At 35.0% G+C, this 21441-nt stretch overlaps 1 protein-coding gene across 3 annotated transcripts in view; it reads right to left on the reverse strand.

Annotated features, from left to right (window-relative positions):
* ADK (adenosine kinase) overlaps positions 1 to 21441 on the reverse strand; it is a 517994-nt gene that overhangs the window by 142864 nt on the left and 353689 nt on the right. For all 3 annotated transcript variants that reach the window (XM_032839711.1, XM_032839713.1, XM_032839712.1), the window contains one exon: positions 21248 to 21418. In XM_032839711.1, the coding sequence (XP_032695602.1) occupies positions 21248 to 21418 (171 nt within the window). The remainder of the gene's footprint in view (positions 1 to 21247; positions 21419 to 21441) is intronic.

Here is a 21441-nt window from a genome sequence, read left to right on the forward strand (position 1 = left end):
CCTGTTAACGTCATTTGCAAATATCTTCTCTCATTCCGTAGACTGCCTTTTCATTTTGTTGACTGTATCCTTTGCCATGCAGAAGATTTTTATCTTGATGAAGTCCCCATAGTTCGTTTTTGCTTTTGTTTCCCTTGACTTTAGAGACATGTCTTGCAAGAAGTTGCTGCGGCCGAGGTTGAAGAGGTTACTGTCAGTGTTCTCCTCTAGGATTTGATGGATTCCTGTCTCATATTTAGGTCTTTCATCCATTTTGAGTTTATCTTTGTGTATTGTGTAAGAGAATGGTCCAGTTTCATTCTTCTGCATGTGGCTGTCCAATTTCTCCAGGACATTTATTAAAGAGACTGTCTTTTTTTCCACTGGATATTCTTTCTTGCTTTGTCAAAGATTAATTGACCACAGAGTTGAGGGTCCATTTCTGGGCCCTCTATTCTGGTCTATCAATCTATGTGTCTGTTTTTGTGCAAGTACCATACTATCTTGATGATCACAGCTTTGTAACATAGCTTGAAGTCAGGCATTGTAATGCCCCCAGCTTTGGTTTTATTTTTCGACATTCCCTTGGCTATTGGGGGCCTTCTCTGGTTCCATACAAATTTTAAGGTGAACCCCTTTACACTGTTGGTGGAAATGCAAGCTGGTACAGCCACTCTGGAAAACAGTATAGAGGCTCCTCAAAAACTTAAAAACAGAACTACCTGAAAAACAGTATGGAGGTTCCTTGGAAGTGAAAAATAGCCCTACCCTATGACTAAGTGATTGCACGACTGGGTATTTACCCCAAAGATACAGATGTAGTGGAAAGGGGCACATGCACTCCAATGTTCATAGAAGTAATATTCACAACAGCCAAACTGTGGAAAGAGCCAAGATGTCTTTCAACGGATGAATGGATAAGGAAGATGTGGTTCATATATACAATGGAATATTACTCAGCTATCAGAAAGGATGAAATCTTACCATTTACATCAATGTGGATGGAACTGGAGGGTATTATGCTATCTGAAATAAGTTAATCAGAGAAAGATAATTTTCATATGGTTTCACTCACATGTGGAATATAAGGAAAAGTACAGAGGACCATAGGGACAAGAGGGAAAACTGAATGGGAAGAAATCAGAGAGGGAGATAAACCATGAGAGAGTTTTAACTCTGTGAAACAAACAGGGTTGCAAAAAGGGAGGTGGGTGGGGGGATGGGGTAACTGGGTGATGGGTATTAAGGAGGACATGTGATGTGATGAGTACTGGGTGTTATACGCAACTGATCAATCACTGAACATTCATAAAAAATTGATGAGGGTTCCTGGGTGGCTCAGTCAGTTAAGCATCTGCCTTTGGCTCAGGTCATGATCCTAGGATCCTGGGATGGAGCCCCAAATCAGGCTCCCTGCTCATCTGGAAGCCTGTTTTTCCCTCTCCCTCTGCCACTGCCCCCTTCTTGTGATCTCTCTCTTTCTCTGTGTCAAATGAATAAATAAAATCTTAAAAAAACAAAAAACAAAAAACAAGCCCTGGAAATTTTCTGACTGATAAGAGTGTCTTTCTTATGAAGTGACTCATTGTGGGTCCCTACATAGCTTCAAGATTGGGTTGGAACTTCAGGTCCCCTCATCCTCCAAATATGGGCGAACCAGAGTTTAATCATATGGCCAATGATGTAATCAATCATACCTATGTAATGAAACTACAATAAAAATTTTGGACACTGAAGATTAGTGGAGGCTCCTGGTGGGCAAACACACTGATGTGATAGGAAGGTGATACGCCTTGAGTATAATGGGAGAAGCCACAGAAACTCTAAGATCCTCACAGATCCTTCCCTATGCATCTCAGCATCTGGCTGTTTCTGAGTTGTATCTTTAAAATAAAGCTGTAATTTTAAGTATACTGCCTTATTGGATTCTATGAGTCATTTGGGTGAATTATTAAACCTGAGAGGGTTGTGGGAATCCCTGAACTTGTAGCCAAGTTGGTCAGAATTGCAGGTGGCCAAAGTTCAGCTGGAATCTTAAGTAGGAGCAGACTTATGAAGAATTGAGCTCTTAAACCTATATAAGTCTGATGCCAAATCTGGGTAGTTACTGTTAGAATTGAATTGCAGCCCACCCTATTGCTGTGGGAAGAAAACTAAGGTTAAAAAGTAATGATCAAGGAAAAGCAAAGTACACAAGCATACATTGTGCATATTGTCACCTAGGGTTAGTATCTAGAGGGCAAGAAAAATGTATGCATTCTTAAAATATAAAAATGACAGGGCTCAGTATTCTTCAGTTTTACTTGATACATATCGACAAAATATTTCTTCACACTGTTCCAAGAGTTATGAATTTTAGGGCTGCCATTCAAATTCAAGAGCCAACCTAATAGCCCATGTAATGTACAATGTTCTATTTTATGAAGGGAAAAGAAAAGTGTGAATCAGTAGTGAAAAGAACATTCAAGTTTATTTAATTACAGGTTAATTTTAATTTTGTATAGTTTTAGTCTTATGTTATACAGAATACATAAAACTGTCAAAGCAAGGGTCAATATTTTATTCTAAAAATATTTTAAATTTTGTCAAATATAAAGTGGTTATAAAATTTAGCTTGATAGGGGCGCCTGGGTGGCTCAGTGGGTTAAGCCGCTGCCTTCGGCTCAGGTCATGATCTCAGGGTCCTGGGATCGAGTCCCGCATCGGGCTCTCTGCTCAGCAGGGAGCCTGCTTCTCTCTCTCTCTCTCTCTCTCTCTCTCTCTGCCTGCCTCTGTGTCTACTTGTGATCTCTCTCTGTCAAATAAATAAATAAAATCTTTAAAAAAAAATTTAGCTTAATAGATTCAGATTTAAGATAAAATTTTAGATCTTTCAAGATCAAAGTAGTGATTAAGGGGGTGCCTTGGTGTCTCAGTGGGTTAAGCCTCTGCCTTCGGCTCAGGTCATGATCTCAGGGTCCTGGGATGGAGCCCTGCATTGGGCTCTCTACCCAGCAGGGAGCCTGCTTACCCCCCTACCCCCCTACTTGCCTCTCTGCCTACTTGTGATCTCTCTCTCTCTCTCTGTCAAATAAATAAATAAATAAAATCTTAAAAAAAAAGGAAAAGAAGTGATTAAGTAGGAGCATAAATATTTGTAAAGATAACTATTCTCTGTAATTTGCAAAGATTCAAACTCTCCTTACAAAGTAAAAAATTCTTTCACTCATTTATTAAATATTTAATAATTATATATATGTTAGGCAATAGGACTCTAATTAAGAATGAAAGTGTACTGTGAAGGAACACATTCTACTGTAAAAGAAAACCCATTAAGATGTCATTACTAAACAATGTAAGTCATACAGTGACACACAAAATATCACAGAATCACATTTAAAAAAAGACTAGGTGAGTAATGGTGGAGGGGGTAGAGAAGGAGGGGCAAAGGTGTGAAGGAGGTAATATATGAACTGAGGTTTTTTTTTTAAGATTTTATTTTTAAGTAATCTCTACACACAGAGTGGGGCTTCAACTCACAATCCCAAGATCAAGAGTCCCATATTCTACTGATTGAGCCTGCCAGGCACTCGAGCATATGAACTGAATTTCAATGGATAAGTATAAGTTTACCAGATACAATTGAAGAGGAATGAGGATTAAGACAGAAGGAATGGCATATGAAAGGACATGAAGCCAAAAGTGACCACCCTGCATTCTGGAAAGTTATGTAGTTAGTGCAGGAGAAAGAGGAGCTTGTGGGAGAGAAGTAAGATTAAGATAAAAAATAAAGGGCCAGAAAACAAAACTAAAGAGTATATAATGGGGATTCATTCATATTCATCTAATGTTTTTAAATAAACAAGCAAAAATGAAATGAGTCTTTAAAGTCTATATCTTAAAGAATATCACTTTTTATTTCTTAAATTATTTTTACTGTGCTAAAATGAACTGGCTAACTCATGTTAGTCTTAGTTGTTTAATTCTTGCAGCAACTAAAAAAAATTTTTCTAAGTAAGCTCTCTGCCCAACATGGGACTTGAACTCATGACTCTGAGATCAAAGATAACATGTTCTATCAACTGAGCCATTGAAATAAGACTAGATATTTTACCCTATTAATGAATTCTTATTAGATGGCAATGTCTTATAAACATCTGATAACTAAACATTAAAATAACTCCATTAGAAACAGGCATTCACATGCATTGCTGCTGGGAATGAAAATAGTTATAACTCTTTTGGAGAGCAATTTGGCAATACCTAACAAAACCACATACACACTTATCCTTTGACCCAGCAGTCCCACTTGTAGGAATTTACCCTGAAAAAAACAAACAAACAAACAAACAAAAAAACACCTCTAATAACATGAAAATATGAGTGCATAAGGTTATTCAATTAAAGATTGCTTTTAACTGCAAAATACTGGGAACAACCTAAATGCCCATATACAAGAGAGCGACTGAATAAACTCTGGTACATTCACACAGTGAAGTACAAAGCAGGTATTAAAAAAAGTGAGGACGGATTCTCTGAGCTGTTACAGAATAATTCCCAAGATATAATTAACAACAACAAATAAGAGCTAAATGCAAAGAGAACCTGCAGTACACCACATTTCATGTAATAAAGAAGGGATATAAGAAAATAAGAAAATACACATGTTCCTTCTAATTTTTGCTAAAAGAAATACAGGAATGTAAGCCAGAAACTAATGAGATTACCCACAGGGCAGAGAGTAGGTGGGAAGATTGAGAGAAGGAGGAAAGAAGGAGATGAGAAATGTCCTCAGGAGTGAGGAAGCTTTTTGTACAATTCTGGTGTTTAAAACCATATAAATGTTTCACATACTTAAAAAAATTTATAGAATTTTGGGGAATCCTAATAGAATGCAAATAATAGTAAATGAACCTAACTGTAATTAAGTATCATAACCACCCTGAGGGATTGGGAGAAAAAAAGAACTAACCTAAGTCACCTAAAAAAAAGTATTTTGACTAGTATACTCTAAAGCTAAAGACAAAAGAGCTATACACAAACAGTGAGGTCTAGTTCATAAATCTCTTCCACAGCAAGTATTAGTTATCTATTATTGTATGAGAAATTGCTCCAAAACTTAGTGGCTTTAAACAATGAACACTTATCTCACAGATTCTATAGATAAGGAATCCAGGGCTAGCTTAGCTTTGGTGCCTCTTAATCAAAGTCTTTCCAAAGTCTTCCACTATGGCATGGGCCAGGCCTGCAGTCATCACAAGTTTAAGGGAGCATGTGCTTCAAACCTCATTCATATGGCTGTTGGTAGCTGTCAAGTCCTCCCTGACTACTAACGGGGGACATCAGCTCCTTGCTATGTGAGTCTGCTTTTAGAGTTACTCAAAACATGGCAGCTTGCTTTCCCCAGAGTGAGAGTTCTAAGAGTAAGAACAAGAGAGGGAAAATGAGATAGAAGTCACAGTACTTTTGTAACATAATTTTGGAAAAGACTATTATCACTTTTGCCATTGTCTTTTTGTTATAAGTCACTCTACGTAGCCCCACGGGCAAGGAGAGGAGATAGACTGCCTATCACAGTCTGTCTTCTAGCCCACAATTCGTGTCCCTTCTACATGCAAAAATATACTCACCTTCTCCCAAGGGCAGTTTTGCAATTCTGAAACTACTTTATATATACTTTAGATCTGAGCAAATAAGTCATTAAATTGTAGATAATGAAAGCCAGGTTTCTTACTGCCAAAGAAAGGAAATATAAATAAGGAAAGAAGGAAGGCTAGCTTTAACCCTGTGTGCTGTTGGACTGCAATCTGAGGTATTATTATTATTATTATTTATTTTTTTAAAAAAGATTTTATTTATTTATTTGACACAGAGAGAGATCACAAGTAGGCAGAGAGACAGGGGAAGCAGGCTCCCCGCCGAGCAGAGAGCTGGATGTGGGACTTGATCCCAGGACCCCGAGATCATGACCTGAGCCGCAGGTAGAGGCTTTAACCCACTGAGCCACCCAGGTGCCCCAATCTGAGGTATTATTATGGTGTCATTTTTTTCCTTTTTTTTTTTTAATTTAAATTCAATTAGCGAACATATCATTAGTTTTTGGTGTAGTGTTCAATGACTCATTAGTTGCATATAACATCCAGTGCTCATCATATCACATGCCCAGGAGTCAAGATTCTTTCATGGTTTGTTTCCCTCTCTGATTTCTTCCCATTCAGCTTTCCCTCCCTTCCCCCATGATCTTCTGTGCTATTTCTTATATTCACGTTTTGTAACATAAATAGAGCTACAGACAGGCGGATAGATACAGATGTGTATATTCGTATATACGTATTTCTTAGATCTGTTTGTTGAGAGGATCCAGAATTAAAGACAACCAACCAGTAGCACTGAGCACATCTAGTTTCCAGCTCTTGGTTTCTTAATGTCAGTTGCTAATAAATCAGTCTCCAAGGAACCAGGACTCTACAAAGAAATGGATGATTTCAGAGCTGAGACAAAGAAAATACAAGATGAACTTGGAATGAATTGTGGTACAAGAAAGTAAAGTGCTCAAAAATTAATGAGGGTACATCAAAAGAACAGAGGAGCCAACATGAAGAAGCTCCCGGTGCCCAAATCTGGACAACTGCAGGAACAACACAATGACTGCAATGGATTATAACCCATAGAATAAAATAAATATCCCTAAATTATAAGTTAAGAAATTAATAACTGGGGGAGAAGGTACAGCACAGAAAAATCACCTTACACACACAAAAAAATCATGATTTGGCAATAGCACAATGATTACTAGAGGCAAGAATCATCAGATGCTAAAAGTAGTGGGTAAAATATAATGAAAGAACAAAATATTTACATAGCCTTTTGTATTTTCCAGTAGGATACTTATTAAATTACAAAAGGAAAAATAACCTTAAAGTACATAAACTGGGTCAACATCTCCTTAACCAAGTGATCAAAATTAATGTGACCAGTAATGAGAAATGTAGAAATCTTGATACACAGTATGAAAAAAGACACAACAACATTTCTGAGATATTCTTGCCAAAAAAGCATTAGTTAGAGGAAATATTAGTCAATCCTACATTGAAGGACATTCTATAAAATAACTGGCCAGTACTCTTCAAAAGTGTCATGGTAAAAAAAAAAAAAAAGAGTGTCTTGGTCACAAAAGACAAAGAAAAACCAAGGGGTGTTCTAGATTAAAGAGACCAAGGAAACATTAAATGCAATCTAGGATTCTAGGTTGGGTCTGAATCAGAAAAAGGACAGTAGGAATTTTCCAAATACAAACATTTTATATAACTACTGTAGAATCATCAAAGTTCAGAAATGACTGTTGATAAAATACTATTACTAATTTACAGAACTTATTTAAATTTTGCTAATTATCCTCCTAACATCAAAGAGGAAAGGCACAGAAAAAAGTTAAGCTGAGTCCAAAACCAGATTTTCTAACTAAAGTCCAGGGTTCCTTCAATTGTCATATAAATTTAGTTTTTATGTATAAGGATAAGTCAATTTCATTTAATAATTTTAATAAGACATTTAAGAATGAATTAAATAATAATTTTCAATATTTACTCATTACCTTTAAATCATGGCATACTAGACAGATGATATTATAATAGTCAAAAATTTTTAATATAGTAACTGAAATAATCAAATATACAAGAAGACTAATTGAAATACTGAGTAACATGGTATGTACGGCATTAGATAAAATATGATTATCTCCAAAACAATTTAAGCTATTTCAGATTACTGGGTTTTTTTTTACCAATAATGGATCGTAGTCTGGGAATGACTAAAAACCGTCCTCTTTGGAGAGGCAATGGAGTTGGTAAGGGGACAGAGAGAAAGGGAGCAATAAAGAAGGGTATACTAGTGGGGATCAGAAGAGAAAAGGAGAAAGAGTTAAGTAGATGGGAAGGAAGGGAGATGTAAATCACATAGTTACAAAGCCTTTGGCTCTTTCTGAATCCTTCCAATAGCATATCTTTACAACATGCTACTGACATTAGGAATCCCCCTTGTGCTACAGTGAATCCTTCTTTCCCCAGACCAGGAAAATATATCAGAAAGACCCTAAGGAGAAAGTTAAATCCAGGAACTAAACAGTGATCTTATGATGCCGCAGTCCTGTCTTAATTGAAATTTCATTATCCTCAGCAGGAGATATAAATATGTCAGAATTTTATAAGAACACCATAAGTTTTTACTTATTTTTTTGAAGGGGTTATGTATCTTCTCTGAAAACATCTCTTTCTACCTGCCTTGATTGATCTTGTAACAACTGTGGATTTTGTCTATATCAAAGGCTCCTCTCACTGCTTTCAGCAAAAAAAGAGGAATGGAATGATCTGTATTAACAGTCTCAGGAAGGTGATTTCCACTTTTCCGTGGAAGAAACAAGGCACTTCTGTATACCTAAAAGGGTAGCATTAACATTAACATTTTAGATTACCCACATTCATGACGGGAATACCTTGAAACAAGGAAAAAAAAAAAGACCATTTCTTCTATTGTCAGAATATGGATCTGGTGAGAGGCTGGCTCTCTGCAAATGTTTGAAAATCATGTCTTAAGGACTTAGATTTGAGAAAAAGATGTAAAAATTAAAAAAAAGAAATTCTCTTAGAATAAAATAAACATAGACTTGAGAGACAAAGAACTTCCAAAAATTAAAAATAATAACTTTACAAAGAACAGAAAGTTTCCTAACCAAAGAAATTATCTGAGTGAAGATGCATTCATGTGTAGCACTTATCATATTTGGCACACATAATTTATACATTTACATAGATTTTCATATTGAAGTAGCAAATATCTTCTATTTTACAGATGTACCCAAACTGACAAAATACTTAAGATAAAAAAGAGTTTATCAAAGGTTAATTACAATTAAAAGCACTATTGTTGCTTTTAAATTATTATCTGTTGTCACTTAAAGAAGAATCAATGGCTCTTAGATTAAAATTGATTTAACAATGTAAACAATAAATATCAACAAAATCCCTACCCCTCCCACCAAATGGGTAAACAGAACAGAAAAATCTAACCTATTCCATCTGGTTCGGTAAAAATATTTTAAGAGTTTACTTATAAGGAGACACAGTCATTAATCAGGTTTAGAAAACATGGGCTCAAATACCTAAAGCCAATTTTATATTTCTTTCAAAATGTCCTGACACATTCTTCCAAAGTAGAGTTCCTGTTTTTGGCTGTGTATCACTGTCCTAAGGAGATTGAAGAGCTACTCAACAACACCACAACCACATCAACAAACTACAGAATTATGATCACTGTTTAGTGACTCATTCTTTGATAAAATAGATACATTTTTTTAAAAAAGTCAAATCATCACTTAGGAAAGAGTAATTTTAGTTTTCCTGATCTATATTAGATATTTTTAATATGGCGAATCCTATGTAGGGTCAAGAGGTTTAAAATGGACTTCCCTGCAAGATAATGTATAAATAAAATGGGAAAATTGCCAGCAAAAGGACTGATGAAGCAGTGTAATATATAATCTTTATAAATAGAAATCATCTGTGAGGTTCAAAATACTAGGTATATGAGAGTGAGTTTTATCTAAAATGTTATCATTCTTAATCTGTCTCAAATAATTAAACTGAATTCTTCTGCCCGATTTTCAAGCTGTATTTTATTATTTAAACTATCTTAAAGTGCATTGTATGGGTGACGGGACGTTTCACAGTGGAATTAAGTGGTAATTCTTGACAAAGCAGTTATTATCATGAGATAATTGACCTTATTTGAGAGTTAAGCATCCTGAGGCAAAGTTGAGTGTACTTAATCCTGGCAGGTTAATTATCTAGTGATTATGGAACCTTGAAAGGTATTACTTTTAAGAACCATTTGCAAAATGACACTATTCAAAAAAACTTCTTAATTTAATAAAAATGAAAAACAAGAATAATCAAGTTCTTTAGTCATGTATTGCTAGATAATGACTACAAAGCAGCTTGCATTAGCAGGCATCAATGGATATAATTACCTGCATGTAGAAAGTTCTTTATTAAGCTGATTACATGTGGTTCCAGCTAACAAATGTCTGTTGCTGAAGGGAAATATTTTAAACTTTGACAATGTCAAAAAATAAAAGAAAAATACAATATCACATTTAATGAAGTTCTATACTAGAGTAATTTCAAAACTACCTTAACAAGAAATTGTTAAATTCAGGGATGCTGTTTAAAAGTACAAAATGCAACATAACAGGGCACCAAAACATTTTGAGGTAAAGAGAAATTTGTTTCTATGTATTTCTGAATGTCAGTTAAAAGTAAACCACGCGAATCAAAATCACAAAGAGATGTTACTTCACATCCATTAGGATGGCTACTGTCAAAAAAAGGGGAAAATTCTAAGTGTTAGGAAGGATACAGAAAAACTGGAACTACTATGCTTTGCTGGTGGGAATGGAAATGGGGCAGCTGTGGTGGAAAAGAATTTGGTGGATCCTCAAAAAGTTAAACACAGAATTATTATCATACAATCTGCCAATTCCACTTTTAGGTAAATACCTAAAAGTCCTGAAAGCAGGTACTCGAACACATGCTTGTACAGCAGTGTTCACAGCAGCATGATTCACAAAAACGAAAAGGCAAGAATAAACTGAATGTCTATTAACAGATGACTGAATAAACAAAGACAAAAGTCTGATACATGTTCTATGGATAAACACGGAAAACATTAAGTAAAGGTGAAATAACACAAACAGATAACTGTTGTATGATCCTACTTAAAAGAGAAACCTAGAATAGGCAAATTTAGAGATAATATAATAGTGGTTATCAGATATGTGGGGAGTTGTTGTTTAATATGTACAGAGCTTCTGCTTGGGATGATGAAAGGTTCGGAAAATGGATAGTGATGCTGGTTGCACAACAGTGTGGGTGTATTTAATGCTACTGAATTGTACACTTAAAAATGGTAAATTTTCTGTTGTGTGCTTTTTACCACAATGAAAGAAAAGAAAGAAAAAAGTAAATTTTATCACTTAATAACTATACTTTGTTTTTAGCATGTTAATGCAGCAATGGATTCCTGTGGACATTTCTACTTTGTGTCTGGATTGCCTAACCAAATATTTTCAGACATTCCCTGGAGAAGAACATCATTTTCCTTGCACAAATCAGATAAAAGAAATAGGATGAGACATGGGAAAAAAGTAGCTTGAAAAGTACTACAGTTGAGCCTGTAACATTAACAATGAAAAAAGAATAGTTACCTAAAATTAAATATGGTAGGCATTTTATTTTAGGTTTCAGAACAAGGGCTTTGCTGATTTAGAATAAAATTGGTCAGTGTTAATGAATATTAGAATATGTGAGAAAATGAATCCTGAGGTTTTAAAAAAAAACATTTTAAGCTCTAAGGAAAAAATTAAGAATCATTTAGTATTTTTATATAATCCCCTTACTTTACACATCAGGAAATTAAAGGAATAGTAGTTGACTAATAAATCAACAAGTTGGTTAAAATAAGGAAAAATTTATATATTTTATTTATTTATAAATATCTATCATTTGCTAATATTTAAAGTAGGGTTAAAACTTTGCATGTGTATCTGCTGACTGATATTCTAGAATCTTTCTTATAGAACCAAACCCGTAATTCGTAGTTTCTGATTTCCAGTTTAAGTTTCTTCAAACCAGAGTGAAAATTTGTACATATTTATAAAGCTACTCCCGAGTGGTACGTATTTACAGCTTGTTGCTTCTTTTAATATTTTATAATTTTCATGCCATTGTCTAATTCAAGAGCAACTTTTTAAAGCAATTTATCTTTATTGAATTTTGTACCCTGATTTAACTCATTAAGCAAGTCCTCATTTCATTTGTACTCACATTTTATCAGATTATATAATAACTAAATAATAATGAAGACAAGCTGCATTAAAAATGTTTACGGGCAAATAAATTGACTTTATTGGTCTACCAAAGAATAGCCTAATACCCACGAGTTCTCCCTCATTTACCTGTAACTACTTGTTATGTTTTACCAAGGGAATGATGTGTGCATGTTATCTAAGCAAGCTAGATAAGTAAAACTTAATTAAATGGAGGAATAAGATCAGCATTCCTAACAACACTATCAGTACCACCTAACATACACTGAGTACTTTCTACAAGTAAAGCTGAAACTTTAAATGCATTAGAAAATTAGCCACAGATTGTGTATATTAAATAATATTTTATGATTTTATTTATTTACTTGAGAGAGAGAGAACACGAGTGTGCAAGAGCACAGACTGGGGTGGGCAAAAGGGAGACTCCCCACTGAGCAGGGAGCCTGACGCTGGGCTCAACTTGCTCCTAGGGCCCCCGGGATCATGACCTGAGCTGAGGACAGGTACTTAACCGGCTGAGCCACTCAGGTGCCCCTAAATGATGTTTTTGTGGAAAACATTTGTAACTTTAAAGCATTACTCAGTGGTGGGGTATGATAAGTTTTAATAGTCTATGAGATTAAAACCCAAGACTATCAAAGCACTTCTCCTTTGGCTTGATAATACCATTGAAATACAAGGAAATTTTTCGTAGAAATAACAAATTTGATACAGGGTCAATAAAAAAATTAATTGGTACTTAATTCATTTTGACATTGATTCTTTGGAACTTATTATGTGAGTGACTTGATTAATTTTTGCTACTTTTAAATTTCTATAAATAGAACCACACAGTATATATTTTTTAAAAATTCTGATATAATTTTTGAGACATAATTATCATATTATAATCTGCACAAATTCAAAGTGAATAAGTAGATAGGTGTTGACACATGGATCAAGTCCTGAAACCATAACCACAATCAATTATTGGAACATATCCATTACTTCCAACATTTTCCTAACGTCTGTTTGTGTGATCATTGCCTCACAGTACATATCTATCCCTAGGCAACCATGGATCTACTCTGTCATTACAGATTAGTTTCAATTTTCTAGAATTTAATTTAAATAGAATCAAACAGAGTGAACTTTTGCCTGCCATCTCATCTTTCACTCAGCATATATATTCTAAGATTCATCTATGTAGGTGCATGTATAAATAGTTCACTTCTTTTATAGTTGAGTAGTATTCTACTGTATGGATACCTAACAATTTGTTTATCCAGTCACCAGTTGATGGACATTTGGGTTCTTTCCAGACATTGGATATTACAATTAAAACTGCTATGAGCATTTGTGTATGTCTTTGTATGAACATGCACATTCATTTCTCTTGGGTAAACACCTACAAGGGAATAGCAAGGTCATATGGTGGTTGTATATGTAACTTTCTAAGAAACTGGAGAACTATTTTCAAAGCATTTGTACTATATTGTATTCTCACCAGCTGGATATGACAGTTCTAACTCTATACTTTGCCAATATTTGCCAGGGTCACACTTTTTAATTTTGGACACTCAAAGAACTATATAGTTGTATGGACAGAAGTTTGCTTTTTTGGATATGGATATTCAAAAAAGCATGATTTGTTAAAAGGACTATTCGGGCACCTGGGTGGCTTAGTCGGTTAAGTGTCTGCCTTCGGCTCAGGTCATGACCCCAGGGTCCTGGGACCAAGCCCCATACTGGGCTCCTTACTCATCAGGAAGCCTGCTTTTCCCACTCCCTCTGTTTGTATTCCCTCTCTCGCTGTGCTGCTTCTCTGTTAAATAAATAAAATCTTAAAAAAAAAAAAAATTATTCCCCATGGAATGACCTCTGAAACTTTCTTGAAAACTCAATTATGGGTCTATTTATGGACTATCCCTTCCGTTACATGATCTATTTGTCTATCTTTAGGCCCATGACACATTGTATAGCTTTATATTAAGTCTTGAAATCATGTAGTAGTAAAGGTCCTCTGATTTTTTTTCTTTTTTCAAAGTTGGCCTGGGTAGTCTAGTCTAGTCCAGGACTTTTCCACATGAATTTTAGAATAAGTTTGATGACTTCTATTGAAAAGAACTGCTGGGATTTTCATTAAATTATGTACATATACCAATTTGAGAACTGACACTTAACAACAGTCTTAAAATCCATGAACATGCTGTTTCTTTCCATTTAATTCTTCATTTGCTTTCTCAACAGGTTTTGTAGTGTTTAGTATATATATACTTTGCACATCTTTTCTCAGATTTATTCCAAATATGTCATACATTTTTATGATATCAGAAATAATATTTTTATTTTTTAGTTTTTAGTTTTATTTAAATAATCTCTACACCCATGTGGGGCTTGAACTCACAACCCTGAGATCAAGAGTAACATGCTCCTCCAACTGAGTCAGCCAGGAGCCCTGGTATCAGAAACAGTATCATAAAAAATTAATTAATTAATTGTTACTTATTTATTTCTCTCAGGGAGACAGAAAATTCCAAGCAGACTGCCTGCTGAGCACAGAGCTTGATGCAGGACTCTATTCCATGACCCTGAGATCATGACCCGAGTTGAAATCATGAGCTGGACGCTTGACTGACTGAACCGCCCAGGCGTCCCAGAAATAGTATTTTTAAATACCAATTTCTGAGTGTTTGCTGTTAATATATAGAAGTAAAATTGGTTTTTGTATGTTTATCTTGTATCCCACAACCTTGCTAAACTCCCTTTTAGTTGTAATAGTTTTCTGCAGATTTTATAGAATTTTTAAAAAACCACAATGGTGTTTGATAACATAATTTTACTTCTTCCATTCTAATCTGGATTTTTTTATGCCTTACTGGCACTGCACAATGTTGAATAGAAGTGGAGAGTTTTGTTTCTCGTCTTATAAGGAAAATATTCAGTCTTTCATCACTAAGTATGATGTTAGCTGTATATTATTTGTGAATGTCCTTTGTTGCACTGAAGAAGTTTTCTATTACTATTTTGAAGGCTTTTACCAGGAGAGGATGCTGGATTTCATCAAATCTGTCTCTATTCAGAAGATTATGTTTTCTTAGTTTTATTAAGGTGGGTTATATTGATTGATTTCTGCATTCCTGGTCAGGGTGACTATCCTTTCCATATATTGTTGCATTTGATTTGCTAAAATTATCTTAAGAATTTTTGCATTTATTTTTATAAGGGATATTAGTCTGTAGCTTTTTAATTCTTTGATTTTTGGTACTACTTCTTCAATAGTTTGGGATAGTTCGTGTTGAACTGTTACTATTTCTTCCTTAAATTTGTGCCAGAATTCAACACAGCAGCAATCTGGTGCTTGGACTTCCTTTGTGGGAAAGGTTTTAAGTAAAAATTCAATTTCTTTAATAGGTAGCCTGAATAGCCTTATTTCTATTTCTTCTTGAGTGTGCTTTGGTACTGTATGTTTTTCAAGGAATTTATCCATTACATACAGGCTGTCAATTATACTGGAATAACATCGTTAGGAGAAGAACCACAGTATCTTCTACTCTAGTCTAATTTGCCCCATTAGCGTTCTGAGTACTCTATCTGGAGCCCCGTGAATTATGAGGTTATTCACTCTGGCTCACAGAACAAGAATGATTACAGGTTCCACATGCACTCTGAAGATTACTCCCTCTAATCTTTTCAGGTGGTTCTCAGCCTTCACTAGCTTCCTGACAAATATGCACTGATTAGTTCTCAGCTGAAGATTTGGGTGGGACTCTGCAAATCTGTGCTCTCTGTCTATGCAGCTCTTTTCTCTCTGGTACTCTGACTTGCAAACTCCATCTGTCCAGCTGTTAGATTTCCTGAATTTTTAGCTCCCATCTCCTCGGTTCAAAAGAGACTACCAAGAGGGTCTCCTTCTTTGTGCTGTGGCCTGACAAAGGGAGAGATCCCAGGACCTGGGATCATGACATGAGCCAAAGGCAGATGCTTAATGGATGGAGCCAACCAGGTGCCCCAATAAGCACAGATTTGATTTTTGTGGGGGGTGAGGGGCAGAAAGAAACATAAAACCATCATATATGTTTTCTCTGAGGAATATATTTTACACTTCATTGCATTTTAAGATTTTATTTATGTATTTGTCAGAGAGAGAGAGAGAGAGAGCACAAGCAGGCAGAGACAGAAGCAGGCTCCCCGCTGAGCAAGGAGCCCGATGTGGGACTTGATCCCAGGACCCTGGTATCATGACCTGAGCCAAAGGCAGTGGCTTAACCAACTGAGCCACCCAGGCATCCCTCCATTGCGTTTTAGAAATAAAATGTACCTTCTTCTCATGGACCTAAAGATAGTTGATGATTACTAAAGTATTCAAGGAGAACAATGAGAGATGAGATTAAAGAAAACAATGCCACAGTTGTTTTTTATATTCAATATGCAATCATTTACATTTATCCTTATTAAATTTCACCACTCAACTGGTATTTCCAGTCTATTAAAGTTTTCAAAAGTCTCATTTTGACATTCAACTTACTTGATATTTGTTAAAGTATTGAATTATTTGCGTTCTCTGCATTTGCATTATCTGCAAATACAGCTTTATCTGAATCACTGATAGCTGAGCAAAGCTCAGAGTAAACACTGAAGCATAGCGCTAGAAAACTATTTGTTTATCAGCAGAAATTTTGAGACTGGTTCAACAAAATACCAAATACATCTAACTGCCCTGTATCTAATATTTATTATCCTATAATCCGTATCATGACAGATGGTCTCAAATATACTATACATCCATTGTTTACTGGTCTGCCATAATAGGTACTACATATCTACTGAAACGAATTCAAATGAATACTAATTACACCAACAAAGTAAAAAGCTATCCTGACATGACTTGTAGCTTATAATTTTACATCTTTCTCTTCTAGGTGGGGAAAAACGATTTAATTATCTATACTATATATAGATTATAATAGCATAATATCTTTACTATTCTATAAGTTCTAGTCTAACTTTACTGGTTTGTAGAATCAATCATTTCAACAATGTGGCAAAATATATATAAGACAAAATTTTACCATTTTAAGTGTTCAATTCAGTCACATTAAAGTGGTACATTCATAATGTTGTGCAACACCACCATTATCCATTTCCAGACATTTTTTGTTATCCCAAATAGAAGCTTTGTACCCATTAAGCATAACTGCCAATTCCCCCTTTCCTGCAGGGCCTAGTAACCATTATTCGACTGTCTGTCTCTATGAATTTAACTATTCCAGGCACCTCATGTAAGTGGAATCCTTATAGGAAAATCCAGAAGTTGTGTATGGCTTATTTCACTTAACATAATATTTGCAAAATTCATTCATCTTGTATTATGTATCAGGGTTTCATTTCTTTTTAAGGCTGAATAATATTTCATTTTACGTATGTACCAAATTTTATCTATTCATTTGGCTATTGGAAATAATGCTGCCATAAATATTGGTGTGCAAGTATTTGAGTCCCTGCTTTCAGGACTTCTGGATATATACCAATTAGGAGAACTGCTGGATGATATGGTAATAATTGTTTGACATTTTGAGGAACCACCAAATTGTTTTCCACAGCAGCAGCAACATTTTACCTTCCAATCACCAATGCAAAAGGGTTTCAATTTCACAACCTTCTTGGCAATACTTTTTTTCCCCTCTAAATTTTTAAAAACCACCATCCTAAGGTGTATCAAGTGGTATCTCATTTTGGTTTTTAAATGCATTTCAGTAATGATTAGTGATGGTAAGCATCTTTTCATGTGCTTATTAGCCAATTATATATCTTCTTTGGAGAAATGTTTATCGAAGTCCTTTGACAATTTATGAACTGGGTTGTTTCCTTATCGAGATATATATTCTGGATGTTAATCCCTTACCAGATACATCATTTGCAAATACTTCCTCTCACTCTGTGGGCTTTCTTTCTTTCTTCTTTTAAAGATTTTAATAATTTATTTGAGAGACCATGAGAGAGGAGAGGGTCAGAGGGAGAAGCAGACTCCCCGTGGAGCTGGGAGCCTGATGTGGGCCTCAATCCTGGGACTCCGGGATCATGACTTGAGCTGAAGGCAGTTGCTTAACCTACTGAGCCACCCAGGTACCCACTCCATGGCCTTTCAATTTATTATTTTTTTAAAGTTTTATTTAAATTCTCATCATTTAACATACAGTGTAATATTAGTTTCACGTGTGCATTATATAGTGATTCAACACTTCATAGTGGTCTCATAGAATGAATTGGAAATTTTCCTTCCTTTTCTGCTTTTTTGAATAGTTTGAGAAGAATAGGTATTAATTTTTCATTAGCTTTTCTTTATTTTTTAAAAAGATTTTATTTATTTATTTGACAGAGAGAGAGAATGAGAAAACAACAGGGGAAGGGACAGAGGGAAAACCAGGCTCTCCACTGAGCAGGGAGCCTTAAGTGTGGCTTGATCCCAGGACCCAGGGATCATGCCGAGCTAAATGCAGACACTTAACCACTGAGCCACTCAGGCACCCCTTAACTTTTCTTTAAATGTTTAGTAAAATTCGCCTGTGAAGCCGTCTGGTCCTGGACTTCTGTTTGTTGGAAGATTTTTTGACAGACAAAGATCACAAGTAGGCAGAGAGGAAGAAAGAGAGAGAGGAGGAAGCAGGCTCCCTGCTGAGCAGAGGGCCCGATATGGGGCTTGACCCTGAAGGCAGAGGCTTTAACCCACTGAGCCATCCAGGCGCCCCTGTTGGAAGTTTTTTGATTACTGATGCAGTTTCCTAGCTTGTTATGGGTCTGTTCAAGTCTTCTATTTCTTCCTGTTTCAGTTTGGTAGTTTATATGTTTCTAAGAATTTATCCCCTTCTTTAAGGTTGTTCAATTTGTTGGCATATAGTTTTTCATCATATTCTAATTATTTGTATTTCTGTGGTGTTGGCTGTTATTTTTCCTCATTTGTGATCTTATTTATTCACGTCCTTTCTCTCTCCTTTTTGATAAGCTTGGCCAGAGGTTTATCAATTTTATTAATTTTTTTCCAAAGAACCAGCTCCTGAGCTGTTCTTTTTTTTTTTTTTAAGTTTCTATATCATTTAATTCTCTTCTAACCTTTATTATTTCCTTCCTTCTGCTGGCTTTAAGCTTTACTTTTTTGATAGTGTCCTTTGATGCACAGAAGTTTTTAATATTGATCAAGTCCAATTATTTTTTCTTGTTCTTGCTGAGCATTTGGAGTTTTTTTTTTTTTTAAAGTGAAGACCATTTTCATATCATCAGCATTTTCTGCAAACCTAATAATCTGTACCTCTACTTTTTTCTATTCTTCTAAATCTATGCCAAACTTCTAGAATTATTCTCTGGTTCTATACATGCTTTCCACCTTTTTTTACACATGTTTAGCGGATGTGAGCTTTTTTTTTTTTAGATTTTTCAAATTTATCTTGAGAGAAAGCACGTGTGCACACACAAGTAGGGGGAGGGGCAGAGGGAGAGGAAAAATCTCCAGCAGACTGTCCTGAGCATGGTGCCCCATTTGGGCTCTATCTCACAAACCTGAGATCATGATCTGAGCTGACACCAAGAGTCAGATACTTAACAGACTGAGCCATGCACACACCCAAATGTGAACTCTAATTAGAGAATTTTCTGTGTGTTCTGTAATGTTTTGTTTTTAAGGCTCCTCCCCATTTTCTTCCTAATTGTGGTCATTTGATATTATAAAGTCACAGCTGAAGTTTTGATGGTATTCAATTCTCTCAAGTTATCTCTAATTCTAAAGTCTCATTCTCTGGAATGATACTTATCTTTTAAAAAGTTTTAAAAATTTATCTTTTTTTTTTTTTTTTTAAGATTTTACTTATTTATTTGACAGAGACACAGCGAGAGAGGGAACACAAGCAGAGGGAGTGGGAGAGAGAGAAGCAGGCTTCCCACTGAGCAGGCAGCCTGATGGGGGGCTCGATCCCAGGACCCCAGGATCATGAACTGAGCCAAAGCCAGATGCTTAACGACTGAGCCACCCAGGTGCCCCCAAAATTTGTCTTTTTAAAGTACAGAGCATATGTTTAAGTATTGCTGTTTGATGCTTACTGACTACAAAGAACTCTGAGTTCAAATACCAACTTCTCCTAAGGATTCTTAGAACACCATACTGATGACCAATTCTTTCATGTTATTTTAAAAGGTCAGATTAGCACTTTTACTAGTTACTTCCTTTTTCCTTCAGAAAATAAAACCAGCAATAAAGGAAATGTGAAATGTAAATTTTAATCAAATGAGACTTCCAGCAGATACTCAGTAGTTCAAGGCCATTACCACTATTTCTTGCCATTATGTCAGTTTGTAAATCATCAAGAATGTAGCATTTCCTTCAAAGTGTCTTTGAAGATATTCATACCATATTATTTCTACAAATCACTGAGGTGATCTCATAAATTATGTTGAGGTTAAATTTATGTTATTCTATTCAGACAACACAGTTATCTTATTTGGATACAAAATCTGTGAGTATAATCAAATTGTGTTATAATGATATAATTTGAATCAAAATGGACTTCTGGGAGAGTACAACATGTTCACTTTACACATAAAGACCCTAAGAATCATGAAAGTTAAGTGATACTGCTAAAGTCACAAAAAGATATACTGAAGGTATTTTTTTTTCTGTTTCATGGATGTTTAATGTCTACAGGTTAAACAGAAGCTATAAATACTATGTGAGCAAAAAAATTACTTTCCACTAATTTAGAATAAAAGAAAGTATAATCTTGGTAAAAATGAAAAGCTGTGAAAGTTTTAACAAATCCCATTTTATCACCTTCAAATACAGCATACAAATATTAGCAAAAATCATATTAATAAACAAATTTAATATAAATTATAATATACCATTATCTACTCAAAATTTAGGCTCACACTTTTTATAGTTAAATTCATAAAACATTAATTTTAGACCAAATGTCCCTTACCTTATTAATCCATGAAAATTTCAGGGGAAAACATTTAACTGGTCAGAAGACAAATCAGTTGATATGAAAGGATAAGGTGACAGGTTGATTGAAAAGGGTGAAAGAAATGACTTTTTTCTTGATTCTAGTCATGGCTACATGTCAGGCATGCATTTGCAAAAGCTCACAGAAATGTACATTAAAAAGAGTTAATTTTACTCTATGCAAATTATAAACCTCAATAATCTAACATTTTAAAAAACCAATTTTTTTAATTTGAAAGAAAGGTAGTATATACTGAAGAAATACAAAAAATACTGAATCAGAGGTCCAAACTGAGGCAGCTTTGTTGTGTAATTTTCAATTATATTTATGCAAATATTTCAGTTTTTATTTCTAAACTTACACATAAACCAAAAAAACAACCCCCAACCCCCCAAAAAAAGAAAAAGACCACTTATTTTTTTTTAAAGTAACTCACCGTCTCATTTCCAAAAAGTATGTCAATAAAAGGCATAACTTTCATCAATGATTCCTTGTAGAACTGACTAATAAATGGTGCAGACAAATTCAAAGTGAAAATTCTGTTGTTTTCAGAAGCATGTTTAGCCACTTTTAATACTGACTCTGGGGAAACTGTAAGAAAAAAGCCCTGGATAAAGAAAAAAAGGAGAG

This window comes from Lontra canadensis, unplaced genomic scaffold (assembly GCF_010015895.1).
Source record: "Lontra canadensis isolate GAN:19392208 unplaced genomic scaffold, GSC_riverotter_1.0 scaffold3, whole genome shotgun sequence".
In the NCBI taxonomy this organism is placed as follows: Eukaryota; Metazoa; Chordata; class Mammalia; order Carnivora; family Mustelidae; genus Lontra; species Lontra canadensis.